The sequence below is a fragment of the Aquila chrysaetos genome, chromosome 7 (genome assembly GCF_900496995.4).
Source record: "Aquila chrysaetos chrysaetos chromosome 7, bAquChr1.4, whole genome shotgun sequence".
NCBI classification, from domain to species: domain Eukaryota; kingdom Metazoa; phylum Chordata; class Aves; order Accipitriformes; family Accipitridae; genus Aquila; species Aquila chrysaetos.
The window spans coordinates 46,869,141-46,884,020 of record NC_044010.1 but is presented as its reverse complement, the minus strand read 5'-3'; the positions used below and the strand labels follow the sequence as shown (position 1 = coordinate 46,884,020).

Genomic DNA, 14,880 nt, shown 5'->3' with positions numbered 1-14,880 from the left:
GATTTTTAGAGCAAAGAACAGCAAAGCAATGAATTCTCCACACCAATAAAACCAATGGGTTTTCACGCAATTCCTCAGTTTTTCCTTTAGTTAGAGAGTTTATTGATCACCTTAAAAGACAAGGGCCACTATATCCTACATCGTTACCACTGGGCTAACACTTGGAGCACATCGAACTGCCTGGTGATTTACAGGAGAGCCTAATGGCATCTGCTTCCGCTCAACTGGCAGCAATCCCTTCTGCCCTCATACTCCTGCCAATATTTGTGTAAAAGCCCTCTTAACTTAACACCCCAATAATTCATATCACCTCTATGTGAAATACGATCTAAACTTATGATTCATAAAATTGCAAACACATAAGAACACAAAGAGATAACGCCAACAAAATGAGACCCTGTTGATTCTTCTGCAAATGCGACTGACATTCTCCATGGGAAGTATCTTGTTCTGAATAATCCCACATTATAAAATCCTCACAGTGATTTGCTGATGCTTTAAAAAAAATCAGCAGTTGTTAGGAAATCTTTTAAATCAAAGAGGTAACAGTTTCATTACAGTAATATATAAAATGTTTCATCAACAACTGCATCAAGAAGAAGCAACAGAAAGAGTTTTAGGGTCTCCAAACTTCAGAAAGAATTAAAAAAAAAAAAAAAAAAAAGGAAGGAATTGAGGAAAGCATTGTTTCTGCCTCTTCAAAAGATTACAAGTTATTGAAAAACTGAGGCTACCTGTAAACAAGCAAGGCACATACCAGGGCAAAGATCCCTTTAAAAATGATATTGCTAGGGAAAAATTTGTACTGATTTGGCACTCTGCATCATACATTGCAACACTTTTGATCCAGTATGCAGAGCTCTCAACCTAAATGTGACCTTGCCTGGAACAGCAAACTTAATGCAGGATTCTCTTGCACTCAGCCAGCATTAAATGGCAAAGAACATGGCAATGACGAGGGAAAAATCTCCTGCAGCCAGGAGAGAAGTATTTGGGGAGGTTAATGTTCTGCAGTCGTAACCGAATGTTGTTTCAGTGAATCACATTTTGGTGCTATGAGTAGGCAAAGACCACAGTGCTGAAGCCTCTGAACGGCACTGCTCAAAGGTTAACCATCCTGACCCTATACAGGAAAAATGCAATGACAGCAAAGAAGTGTTGCTTTTAGTTATCTACACACTTGAAACACAAATAATGGATTGAGTTTACAAAAATGAAGCCATTATTTTCCACTAAACGTGCCAACTTTAAGAGAAATCTGAAGACATCAGAAGGAAGGTCTGTGGGTAGGATGGAAAATTGTAGAATTTTCCGGAAAATTCTATATTCAATTTTTGGCTGGGTAACAAACCTATTGACTTATGCTGCACAAATATTTGTTCTTTGTGAAAAACAAAGGTAAGACTTCTCATTATTGTAAAGTGGAGTAAGACTTCCCTTCAGGGAACGAAGGCCACTTCATAAGCACTTTGCGAACACTTCACATTAAAACAAGGGACTCCAAAGTTCAAGGGATACGTAATTCATTTTAATCAGTTCCCATTTACAATCACTACTGTAGAGATAGCTACAATTATAGTAAACTGCAGACACAAGAAATCCTTCATGTGGCATTTACAGGGCCTTATCACTTGTAAATTCTAATCTGCATATATGAGACTCAAGAGAACTGAATTTCGTGCAACACTTGAATTCTGGTCAGTGCCTATATATGCATCACCTTACAACTGAGTGCTTATGTTACATACCAATTATAAATACTATTATAATGTAAATTATAATAGTGTGTTTATCTTACATGATTTTCTTCCTGCACCATGTATTTCTGTTACATACCTAGATGTGAGAAATTAATAATTTAAAACTCACCTTTTGTAGACCTGCATTATTAAAATACACATTTCCTGATGCTACAGGACTTTTTAGGTCCCGAGTCCAAAAAAACCCAAAAGGTTTAAGTACAGCCATGCATGAGTTTAAGTCTGCCTGCTATCAGGTGCTTCATATATACAAAGCAATTTTCCTTACACAGGACTTGTAAGGAAAGACTTGTACTTGTCAGGAAAAGATTGCAGGCAGCCATCAAATTATAAAAACAAACATCCTCCGCAATAGGGTGGGGAAAAAAAAAAAAAGAAAACTTTTATTAACCAAGTTCACGTTCTGGTAAAATTCTTTTTCAGCATACTTACAAAGCTTTCATAAAGCCCAGTCACACCTTGAACACTGTCAGGTTGTCAGGGTCACAAACAAAGCATGCTGCAGAAAGACACCCTGACGGCTCCACGCAAAGCTGACCTCACTGCTCTCTACCCCATTCCTTGATGTGGCAAGGAGGGAGGTTCATTAGCTAGCCCTCAGAGAACACCCCCAGGCCTGACCTGTCCCTGTCTTGTATCCCGGGGGGGTTCTGTGACGAGGTGCCATTGGAATACAGCTCAGCTGCTCCCAGCCCTGCACGTTAGTTAACAAAGCCCCGCACGTGAGTTAATAAGCCCGGCCAGAACCCGAAGGCAAGCGGGGTACCATGCAGGCTTTGAAGAAGTCAGCAATGGTCAAGGAGTAATACAGTCCAGGTTTTACCTTTACTTAGATTACCCCAGCTCTTCACTACCCTCCCTGTACAGAATGCCAATTGCAGCCTCCTGTAAAATATTAACCAAATCTCCCTCAGCATAACTGACTTCGGAAGTTTCCAGCATGCCTCTGCAGGATCTCCCCTTCTCCTGTACCCCTGTAACTCAGGGTGGATGTGGGGGTAGGTGCTGAGCTATGAATCAGGTCACTGAAATGACCTAGGTTAAAAACCAAAAGCTTTGCGGGCCAAAAGATGTAATTCTTGTAGTGCCTGGTTCTACAGGCAACTGGACAAGCACAGCTCAAAAGATGAGAAGCTGCGGCACCAGGGAACAAGAGCAGCTGCCCAGGAGCTTCTTAAAATCACCGTGGAGCCAAAGAAAATGCATCACGTAACTATGCCCACAGCAGAACTCCAGGCTGTGGAAGCCTCCTAGCACTTCTCAGTGTATCAGTAACCCTATGCAAATCTAACTGTTCACTTAAAGGAAGGAGTTCGCAGATTTTTCTTTAGTTGTTACTTCATTAGGAAACAATGCCCTTTTTTGTTTATTTATCTAGTGAACATAAGTTAGAGTGATCAATCCCTTTTTTTGTTTTAAAGCTTGCCTCCTCCAGTTTATTAGAAGCATCTCATTTTGCTTTCTAGCTTCTTTGTTTCTAAATTACTTAGTGATAGTTTTGGAGGCTCTGGAACAAAGAGTGCTCTTTAAAAAGATGGTCTGTTTCAATTTGTCAGAAAGTAAATTTTTTCCCCATGTGTCCATCTCAGGACTTTCTTTTTATGTCACGTAGAACAAACCCATAAAAAATATGCTTTCTCTTTTACAAATCCCTTTAAACAAAGCTAGGTGATTTTTGAAAGCATCCTTTAAGTCAACAAATCCAGTACTAAGTTGAGGTATTTAGATATTTAGTAAAGCTTCCTTTTTTTTTGGCAAACTGATGGCACAGTGACAGTATCTCCCTCTTAGTTTATATAAAAATTAGCAATTTTTTTTTACCATAATGTGAGTAACTGAAAACCTGAAAAGCCTCTCCAGTCTTGCTCTCTAAATTAGTATTTTCTCAGGAAAAAAAGGCCAATTAAACAGATGAAGGTAGGAACAGAGGAGTAAATCTTTAAGCAAAGTAACAGTTCTTGCAGGCAGCTACCCTCACCAGAATTCACTTTCTGGTGTGCGGCAAAAGAAAAAAAAGCAGAACCTTGTCCACAGAAAGAGTAGGAAATAATAACCATAAAGCTTCAAGTTTTGGCCAGTGACAGAATTTAGAACTTTAGGATGAAAACTTCTTTAAACCAACACCAAGAGAGAACTAAGAAATGACACGTACCTTATCTACTGGGAGAAAGTCGTTTTCAACTTCTATTGACCTTGGTCGTAGCTTTATAGGTTTGTCTTTGAAGATATCTCCAAAGCCAACACCCTTGACCTTTTTGGGTTGGATTGTCGTGCCTCCGTTGGCGCCTTCCGATTTTGTGCTGCAAGAGTCACCACCATCACTCTCAGAGCCTGTAGCATCTTTTAGGCCTGTGAAATGGAAGGATGAAAGAAGGAATCTTAGGTCTGAAGCTCACTATTTTCAAAACAGATTGTGACTGGAAAATGATCCCTACCACCATCCTCTAAAGGAAAACTAAACCACAAGAAACAGGTAGAGAAGATGCTCTCTGTGCCATGCACTCATTTTTGAGTTTCAAAAATCACTTTATTTCATCACATTGGTGTACCAGTTAGAACTTACACCAATGCACAAAACATGCATACTCCAGCATCAAAACTTCATGAATGAAGACGGCCATTCCTTGAGTACCAAGAAAATCCTTCTTCCTCAGACAAAAATTGTTTGGAAGAGAATCAATAAATGAAAGAGTTAAATTCAGTTGTAGGGCAGCTATTGTATAAAGCCACTTAAAGCTAACAAGCAGTCAGACCAGGCGAGCTGTACCTTAAATCTGTATGACTCATATCAAGCCAATTATGCAATTAGTATCTAAAGCTACATTACCTAACCGGGAAATACAAAGCTGAAAGCTGTTCAAACAAATTTGCAATCAAATAAGCTGCATAATATGTTCCCTGCTGAAAATTAAATCTCTCTGCAGCATAGACAGCCTCATAAGAAAAGCACCCATGCACACTATCCTCTAGGAATATAATAAATCAAAACTGACGTTCTGATTTGCATTACTTCTCTCAGTGATTAGGAAAATTTATCTGCACTTATCTGAAAATATCTGCTGTTTGAATAGCAGAGGCCACAGATGCAATATGGCGATGCTTCAGCCACTTTTCAGAACGGTGCAGAATCAGGCCAAACAGTCACTGGCAGCAAAAGTGACCCACTGAAGTTTCCTCCAGTTGAAACAGTCCCCTGGATCATTTAAATCTTCCTTCCTACAGTACACATTGACTTCACTATGTTTCCAGGAAAACCACAGCAATTGCTGCTACTACAGCACTCATTCTACCTAATAATAACAAACTCAGATCCTCACATTGCTCTCACAAGCATTCATGGTGCCACAGATGTGGATCTTACAAGTCAAAGAAAGAAAAATTTCAAGTAAGCTTATCTTCTTAATTATTTTTATATCAAGGTCCACAAAATGATTGCAATGGATTTTCATCGTAAGAGGCTACCTGTACAGAAGAAAGATTCTTCTTTAAAATCTAGACACCTAAAATCAAGTAGAGATTATATACAAATCTCTTTCCCTCCTCCCTTTGGTAAGCAAGTAATGTTACCCCCAAATTATCTGTATTTCTGCCAAAGGAAAGAAATGGCACTAAGATTGGGCAAAGTCTACTGGATCCCTATAAAAGAGCTGCAGGTTGTGGAACACATGGGAAGTTTTATAAAATCTACAGTTTCTACAATTCTCTGATGTGTCTAAGCAACAGAAACAGAATGAAGCAGTGTTCCTGAGCTGAAAGCATCTGAGTATCATTTCCAGCCTACCTACACTAGAACAACTCTTCAAAACCAAATAGAGGAATTACCTAAATAAAAAATATTTTGAAGTCAATTAAAATCTTTATGAGTAAAAATTTTAATATTAACAGTTGAATCCTTTGCTTTTGCCTCCCCGATTCAAGTGATGCCTTTGGTTTCAACAAACAGCCTCCGTCCAACAACTTTCTGCCATGCTGGCGAGCAGCAACTTGTTTTGGGGGGGACTTCTTGTCTTCCTGGCAATTCGCTGTTGAGCTACATGACTACCCAGTAGAACACAGCATCTTCTTCAAGGGCTACTTTAAGCTTCTCGGGTGAACCACAGAAACAGTGCAAGTCCCGAGGCCTACAGGCACAACTTGGTGACCCAGGACGCGAGGGGCTCATCTGTTAAATTGGTTTCAACACCAGGGTGCTGCTAGGAAATGAAATCAGGAATTATGTGTCAAGCCAGGATTTTTACCAAAACTGTTAAGCAGAAAAGTCATCATATGCTGCTCTGAGATCTTCTGTATCCGAAACACGAAAGGAGTATAAATGCAGAATTAGAGAAAGTTCCCAACTGGAAACAAACAAAAAGACTAAAGACTAAGGAAAACGCTTAAGCCCTCTGGCCTCCTCAGAGCCTGCTGCATCTGCCTGTTGAACATAAGTAATGTTTCTGTTTCTTCGAGTGTTCAATTTAGGTAGCGCTGAACAAGTTTTTTTTTCCATAAGCTGTGCAGGATTGGAATTTAAAAGAAAACTAAATAATAATATTACAGTTCTTTTCTTAAATATGCAGGGGTCTTGATCTCTACTTGGACGTTTTCAGTTTCCCAATAAGGGCCTGGCAGAAAACTTCGAATCTGGTTTCACTCGTTCATTATGGTAGTTAGAACGGTAGTATTGCTGCCATCAGTAAGGTAAATTCTGTGCATTCCTTCTCTTCCAGAGCTCATGAAAGCATTCGCTGCCATCCTGCTCCAGGCTGTGGTTGGAGGGAGGGGAGCGGTTATCCATAGCACAGCCATTCCACGATGCAGAGGCACTCAAGAGATGCAAGGGTAAATTAATTAAGCCAGAGGGGTATAAATCTCCTCAGGCAACACAGCAAAGTCACTGCCTCTTTCTTATTACTACACCTTGTTGTGACTCGGGCAGTAACAGAAGAAGCTGTAAGTTCTACTAGCTGGACCCACCCCAGCTTTGCAAAGTATCAGTCACCAGGGCCCTGGCTGAGACAGAGGCTAGAACCAACTTTATTTACTACTTCTAAATGCAAAGAGAATGGCCACCAATCAACTATACTGAGTTACAAATAATATTTCTGAGTATAAAACTTCCACAACTCAAAAGACTCGAACAAATCACAGTGATCATCGCCTCTTTGCTGAACAAAAGATCTTCTTGATACGGGATGGCAAAATTACCCTCTGGCAAAGGTTCCTTCTTTCATCCTTGCCAAAATCTCCTCGAACTGCTCTGTGATGGAGGGAAGGAGCAGTGCAGAGATGTCCCTCCACAAGTAACTGGATCTTAACTGATAGAAACCATGACTGCTCTTAGCCACTCCCTGAAATGAACAAAAAAGCTAACTTTAAAATAAATAATTAAAATAGGTTTTCTACATCACTAATTGTGGGAGAAGAGGACCTGGACCTTGGGCAGTGGATGGAAGTAAAATATGGAAGTAATTATAGGAATTACTCAACAGGTCTCACATGGACTTCCAGATCTTTGAAGCCTGCATGAAAGAGATATCAGAAACCTCAAGGGGCTCCAGTAAGAATTAGGCTTTTGTTTCTGGGTCATCACTTGTTTTTCATTATGTTCTTCATCTTTTATGACCATTCTTCTATGACGGGACATTACACCTTGTGTCAGAAACCTCACCTCAGGCTTACAACAGATTTCCCTAGCATCCCCCATCTGTGCTTGATGATAATCCAAGAGTCATTTCATTCTCTATGCTGCCACAGAGCTTTGTCTCAGTTATACAGTCCTCGTAACGAAAGCAACATAGGACATAGCGGCATTTTTTTTTAATTTTTTTTTTTTTTTAAATGAGGACAGAATGGACTGAAGTGATGCCTGTCCAAACTGAACTGCATTTGAGTGGCTGGATACAGAGGCCAGCCTTACAAAGCTCCTTCAAAGTTAAAAGAATTCTTCCCGATCAACTGGAAAATGACAATATTGACACAAACGACACAAACTGAGGAGCCCTCTGGACTTAAATAAATAAATAAGCAAGAATAAAAGCCCTGGCTTTTCCAAGAACTAGTCTGCTCTTGTTCTTATCACTTCATGGCTGAGGGCAAGAGGCAAAGGTGACAGAAGAGGAAGACTATATGCAGCAGAAACTGAGAACAAATTAGATAAAATTAAGATCTGCAGTAACATTAGGAAACAATAATGCAGTGCTCAAGTACAAGGCAGTCCTGCAGAAAATAATCTAACATGCTCTTATTCTTAAAGACGTGCTAAGGACACTCTCTCTTACCTTCCTCCCAAGGCACATGAGATACACACCTGTGCTTTGTACAGATAAAGAACCTGTAAGCAAGGATTTGCAACACTATGTCTACCCTTGCCTGACAAATTCTCTGCTCTCCTTTATTTTTTCATTGGGTTGTTCCCTCATCTCTCTCTCTCTCTCTCTCTCTCAGCATATCTATGTCAGCAATTCTCTTGGAGCAATCCCGCCAAGTGCAGCTGCACTGGCCTCCCTAGCCCTGCCTACACAAAGAAGGGATGGCTGACGGCTGAGGTGATCTCTCCTCTTAAAACAGAAAAACATCCCCCTTCCAAATACCTGGCTTTTGTTTTTTTCCCTTCAGCTTTTCATGGCCTTTTTTGCCACTACTGCAAACAGCTTAGTAGGAGAACAGAGCTGCGTGGATCGTTTCCCCAAAAAACAGATGTAGCCCATGGATACAGCTGGGAACTAAGCAGGAACCTGAGTGACCTAGACTGTCAGATTATGAATTTTAAACATGACATTTTCTTCAAGAAGAGCTACAGCTAGCAGGGAGGTCAGGTTGCTAAATGGGCATTAAAAACTGGAGAGCATTTCAGTTGGCACGGTCACCTGCTGCTGCTGACCAATACACCCACGCAGTCTGAAACAGCTGTGCTAGAGCTATGCACTTGAGCACGGAGGTAAGGCCAGCAGCTCAGCACACTGCTGTCCTCTGAAACACCGAGCACATCTTGCTCTTCTTTATGTCTAGTTACTGAATACTTCAAATGTTGCCAGGATAGGATAAAAGCTACAGCAGTCAGACCTCTCGCTATTTTTTTTTTTTTTAACTTTTTATCAGCAACTTTTCTAGAATCTGTCAGCTCTCTGTCAGCACTTGGAGGGCTGACAAGCCAAGAATGTAACATCAACAAGGTGCTCACTAACGTGCCTACTACCACACCAGTCCTAATAGTAGGAACATTTTTCAGATCTCTCAAATTTCTCAAGGAGGAGATAAGTCTTTTGGGGTGTCACTTCCCATTTCTGGCTCTATAAGCACAGACACTTTATTCTTTTACCTAGATTTATTGTTGCTGAATCATCATCGCCACAAGGTAGAGCTCAAATCTGAGTGTTGGGTGTGCTTTTATAGTAAGCTCCATAAAGTCTGAACATGAGCAGCATCAGCAGCAAGAAGGTAAAATTCCCAGGAGCCAACCATTCCCAACTTTTGGCTGGGACAAGATATGGGACTACTGACATACAGCTATTTAAAAACACTCAGAGCTATAAGATTCTCTGTTGCTTCGTGCTCCTTACAAATGCAAGATAATTTAGTATTCATGAAGATTAAATTCTCACAACACTGTCTGGAGGAATTTCGCACTTCACACGCTTTTTTTTCTCTATGGGTACGTAAGAGAGATTAGTTTTCTCAAGACATTTCAAACACACCACACTCCTGCTATGCCAGTTACAGGTCTTTTGAGAGCAACATTCTGAAATGTACCAAAACAGATTAGCTCAAATAGGGATTAAAAAGAGACCACAACATGGGACTTAATTCACCAACGGCCCCAGAGCTGCGCTGGCATCAAACCAAGATTCTAAAGCAGAAAGATATTTAGGGATGATAAAGGGCTGTGTAAACTAAAGCTGTTAAAACAAAAATAAACAGCTGCGATAAAATTAACTCCATTCAAAGCAGGAAACGAATTGTTTCTAAATAGCTTAAAATGGCAGGAAAAAAGGGGAATACATTGTGAGCTTTACAGAGCTTTCTATTTTGAGCTGTTATTTAGCAATTTAATTTTTGTTCTTTATTCTGGATTGTTCTCTCCTCAGACAATTTATGGCACTGGGCAAAAGACGGACCACTCTGACGATGTATAAGCCAATGATGCTCTGGCCCTCTAAGCGCTTCTCAGGCTAAGCGCTCTGTTAAGCAAAGTAAAGGTCAGCTGTTCAGAGGCACACACCTGAGACGATGCAAAGGATCTCCTGATTTGGTCTGGCAGCAGAGAGAAACACCGTCAACTGTGTTTAACAGAACAAAGAACTGTGTAAATGGAGCTTATTGGGATTTATGCCTTTTATGGAAGGGCAGGAAAGCAAGGGGAAATATGTCCTTTCCTTCCATTTAGAGAACGACAGCATGGAACACCCGAGTGACCAATCTGAATGACAAAGAAGGTGAAGTTATACATGGCAATTGCAGTAGATGAGACAGGAACTGCCCTTCTTCCTTTTCCTCACGTACTGGCGAAGACAGAACAAATACCCACAGCCTATGAGGTATTTATCTTGAGCTTGCTTTCTATCAAAGTCCTGTATTTTGTTGACGCCATCCCCAACAACATTCCACAGTGTCATCAAAAAATCAAAACCAGAAAAGGAAGTTGGATTTTAAATATTACCGTAGAACAAAGCCATGTTGATTCTTCACAGTTTAAAGGTTAATACAGTCACACTTTCAAAAAACAAATTTATGCTTCTTTACCAAGAGTGGTTATACATGTACAAATGGCTGAGGCAGACTGTCTCCATATTAGTCATTATTTGCTATTCTCAGTTATATTCCTTGAAGAAACGTAACCATGTAATCTAAACATTTTGTCATTTCCTTTCAGCATGTTCGTTTTCCTTAGCACAACAGTTCTTGCCACGTAAGAAACAGCCCCAAGATTTTTACACTTGCACAAGAAATCATGCAGGGAAAAGGGGAGCGGTGTCCAGCACCACGTAGCAGCATGCATTGAGGGCAACGCAGCGCAAGCATCCTCTGCAGCATGAACACAGAGCCATCAATACCGAAGTTGGTGGCTTCACCTCATGCCCAGCCATTTCCCCGAGTACTGTAAGAGCGAATAGAAACAATCGTTCATTCAGGAGCTCTATAACTGTACCATCGCCGTCTTCATTTTGGAACTTTTTTTTCACCACCCTTGTTCTCACCAAGTACAGGAACACATTATTACATGTGAAAGGACGGGTAAGCAACCACAGCCAAAAGGATTCTTTACCTGCCACTCACCAAACACTGGTCTTTTGTGAGACTCATGGAAAACCGCTTGGTAGTGGGGAGTCCAAATCAACAGAAGGATTTAACAAGTTTCACCCCAGTCAACATAATTCTTCCACCCACCACCCCAATCCCTTGCCATCTGTACATTAATTCTCCAGAAAACAGGATGCTATTTTTCATCATAAAAATTTCCCTCACCCAATTTTAGCATTGTTCTTTCTCAGATGTTATTTTTCATTGTAGCAGCTGTATATTTAATAAATGTTCTTCTCTGTAAGCAAGTTATAAGAAGTTGAGGTGAAATAAAAAATTTTAACTGTCCTCTCTTCAGAACTGCTAAAATCCACATTTGGGTTTCTCATTCAACTTCACTCACATTCAGACACCCTTAAATGGGGTTAATAACATCATAAATACATCAACCATATTGATTTCTTGGAACTCTGACCAGCCATAGTTCCTCAAGGATTAGGGGGAGGGTAAAAAAAAAAAAAAAAAAAAAAAGTGGTCAAGCAATAGAAAACACAATTAAAGTTACTCACGAATATTTCTGTTTCAACGATCCTGTCTCATCTTCTTCCATTAAATCTAATATCTATTACTGACAGCATTGTGGATCCATATATAAGGAAAGAGAGGCAAATATTTGTCAAATCAAGCATTGTATCTGCCCTGTTCCTCAGTTATAGCATCTTCGAAGAAAAAGAAAGTGAACGAAGAAAGAGAAATTAAACCAGTAAAAATAAAAAAAATTAGAAATCCAAGAGGCGTTTTTCGTGGAGGTGCAGGGAAGTTGCAGGATGAAAGAAAAGAGGGCTGTGATCAACAAAACGACAAGTAAGTAATTTTTTTATTGCTGTGTGTCTCTCTTCACACAGCATATGCAGTTGCAAAGATTTTCTGACAGCAGGTTGATGAGCAGAATGCCAAAGGAGTTGGAATTATCACTGAGCAGAGCCTAGCATACCTAAATGACCAAAAAAGCCATGTCAGCATATGGAGGCAAGGCCCAGCGTTTATGCAGGAGACAATCTTGCATGTTTCAGTGGACGGTATCTCTAGAAGCTGCTACACACTAATTCAACAGCATTTAGCTATTACAGGCCTTGGTTAAGTAAGGAAATTTCTTTTAAACACAGCAGTTGCAAAATGGCTTTCAAAATAAAAGGATTTAGCACTAAGCATATGTTTGTAAATTGAAGCAAGCTTAGGGCTTTTACAAGTTGAGCAACGCTTCATGCAGTGTGATACAGGTAAACCCCAAGCACCCTTTGGGCGTAACCAATCTAAAGGTATGAATGGTCTCGAGCTTAACTGATGGAGAAATCAGAAAGCTGAAAATAGAACAGCTGTGGGTTGTTTTAAACAGACATCCCTAAACGAAAACAGTTCTGTGGAATGCCTCCAAATGATTTTCATTGGAGACATAAGCACATGGGTATTTGTCTAAAAATAAGGACAACAGGTCAGACATGAACTGGAAGGAGCTGGGCACACCTTCAGTGGGTCTGCTCAGGAGGAACAGGAGTACGCAGGAAGCGACCTGCCAACGCCGACAGATGTAGCAGGAAGACTGAGAAACCCTCCTTTTTGTATGTTAGTTTAGGAGATAACATTGCTGATAGTATCAACAATGCCAGCCCTCATTTTGCTTAAACCTTCCCAGATGACTTGATTTTGCGTACCACCCACTTCAGTCCCAGTTCCAACCCAGTAAGCAACTAATTGTCCACAAACGTAGCTGGACATCTGGTCTTCTGAGATGCAGTTTTAAAGAGAAAACAAAATACCTCTGCAACATGAAAAAATACCTAAGTGTCAGCCAAATGCCAAGGGAGGTAAGTATTAAACAAGACATCTTTTGTCAGCTTTAAAAACAAAGGTTAGATGGGTGTTTGCCCAGAGCAACATGAGACAATCTACTGTGGGTTCAGCTGTCTTCTTGCAGCTGATTATCAAGCATACCTGTAGAAACCCATCCAGTCCCGCACTCTGTGAAATCACTTCAATGAAATTTATTTTCTGTGACATGGCACAACCATGGGCCAGTATTATTGACACGGAGAACTAAATGCAGAGCTCTAGCACAACTGGAAAGGTGACTGAATTCTTCCTGACTTCACTTAGGCTGACCCTAAATGACTCGAGAAAAGGGGAAGGGCTGTTGGACTCTTAATTAAAAATTGGCTGGGCATGGAGAGCAGGTTTCTGGAAAACTTTGAAAGGTAATGTTTGGGCAACACTGCCCGGAAAGACTAATGTTGTGAAATTAAAGGCTCCAAAGGCAGACTTTGCATCTGATTTGAAGCTAGATCTTAAAATCAGAAGTCAAGCATACTGGAGATTTAGTTCATAATTCCTTATTATACTCATCAGATAGGTGGACTTGAGGACACAATGGTCTAAGAACTCTGCAAGAAGCATGCAATTTCAGTGATGCATAAGCAGTCATGAAGACTCTAAGGTGAGAAGCAGCAGAAAAATGTGAAAACCACCAGCCACATGGTCTGCTCCAGCCAGAGCAAGAGCTTGGTTGGAAGCTTGAGAAGAGGTGCAGAAAAGAGATGAATTCTGGTAGAGAGGGAGATAATTCTCCATGAGGAAATACTCAGAGCGGCACACATTCACAAAGATTTTTGTTCAAAAAAAGATCAGTTTTTGTTTAAAAACGAAGGTGTAAGTGCAAGTTATCAGAATAGAAGACTACCACTTCGACTGCTTCAGCCTTTGCTGTGAACATGCATAAAACAGAAATCCTCAGAGGTAGGAGAGCAAACACCCCCACCCAGAAGGACGAAAAAGGGCAGCACAGCTTGGATCTTCTCAAGAGAAAGCTGTCTGGGACAAAAGCAGATGCCAAAGTTAGCACAAAATCCTGTTCGCCGGAGGACAGGACTGAACACTTTGTACTTAGTCACACTGAATGTGACTCAGTAGGATCTCTTTCTGCTGCATTTCTTGATGAGGAAGCAGGTGGAAGGACAGATTTCTGTCTTCCTTGCTTCCTCTCTCTTGTATCTGATGTAACCAACCCCTCTTCTTCTGTATTAGCAGGGTAGTAAAAGCATATGAAAAGCAGCATGTTCCCTGCTTCCAAAACGCAGAAGGCAAAAACCTGGACATGAAATGAAGTAGCGTTGTCTCTTTTACCCTCCTTGGCAGAAAAAACTTATCAGCCAAAATGCTGTGAGTAATAGCTGTCAAAGAGAGAATGCCAAATGAAGAGCATGCAGTAAATTAAAAAAAACCCAACCAAACAACAAAACCCCAAACAAACCAAAACCCACAATGTTCTTTAGGAAAAGCAAAGCATATTTTATGAATTCAGCAATCACAATGGGAACTTTCTTTTTAAAGCAGAAGGACTTTTAATTCAAAGGTTTGTGGTTATTATCAACAGTCCTCATGTTTCAGGTGGCAAAAACGATGGGACTAAATGGTCTTCATTTCAATCCATAGCTGAGACCCAAACCTCCGATGTAATTCACAATTTATTGTGGACTTGCACACATACATTATATGGACATATAACATACACATGCACAGAAGGAACGAGTGCATTCTCATTGCATTAACACTAGGCAAGTTCATCAGCAGCAAACTGACTTTAGCTTACAGACAGATATATGCATGTAGAGTAGCCGTAAGTGAGTAGCAGTGGCACATTTTACAAGTGTAGATAAATCAAACAAGTACAGAGGACTAAAGCTATTGCTTGTTGATTTTGAAACACACTCACTGTTATAGCGTCTGTAGCTGTCAATCTTTGCCGGTGCCACTCTGTACAGAATTGTCCCTTCAAAGGCAGATTTTCCTGACAGCAGGCAAGAGAAGGAAAGACGAAAAAAAAGAGAAGGGGCAGGGTGGGGGTGAA

The 14,880-nt window shown here is 40.5% G+C and overlaps 1 protein-coding gene across 8 annotated transcripts in view; it reads right to left on the bottom strand.

Annotated features, from left to right (window-relative positions):
• The window catches only part of SH3KBP1 (SH3 domain containing kinase binding protein 1), a 225,589-nt gene that overhangs the window by 84,986 nt on the left and 125,723 nt on the right, over positions 1–14,880 (bottom strand). For 7 of the 8 annotated variants that reach the window (XM_030020196.2, XM_030020198.2, XM_041124841.1 and 4 more), the window contains 2 exons: positions 14,746–14,820; positions 3,913–4,109 (listed from right to left, as the gene is read on the bottom strand). In XM_030020196.2, coding sequence (XP_029876056.1) covers positions 3,913–4,109; positions 14,746–14,820 — 272 coding nt within the window. The remainder of the gene's footprint in view (positions 1–3,912; positions 4,110–14,745; positions 14,821–14,880) is intronic. The other variant, XM_041124843.1, reaches the window with a different exon arrangement.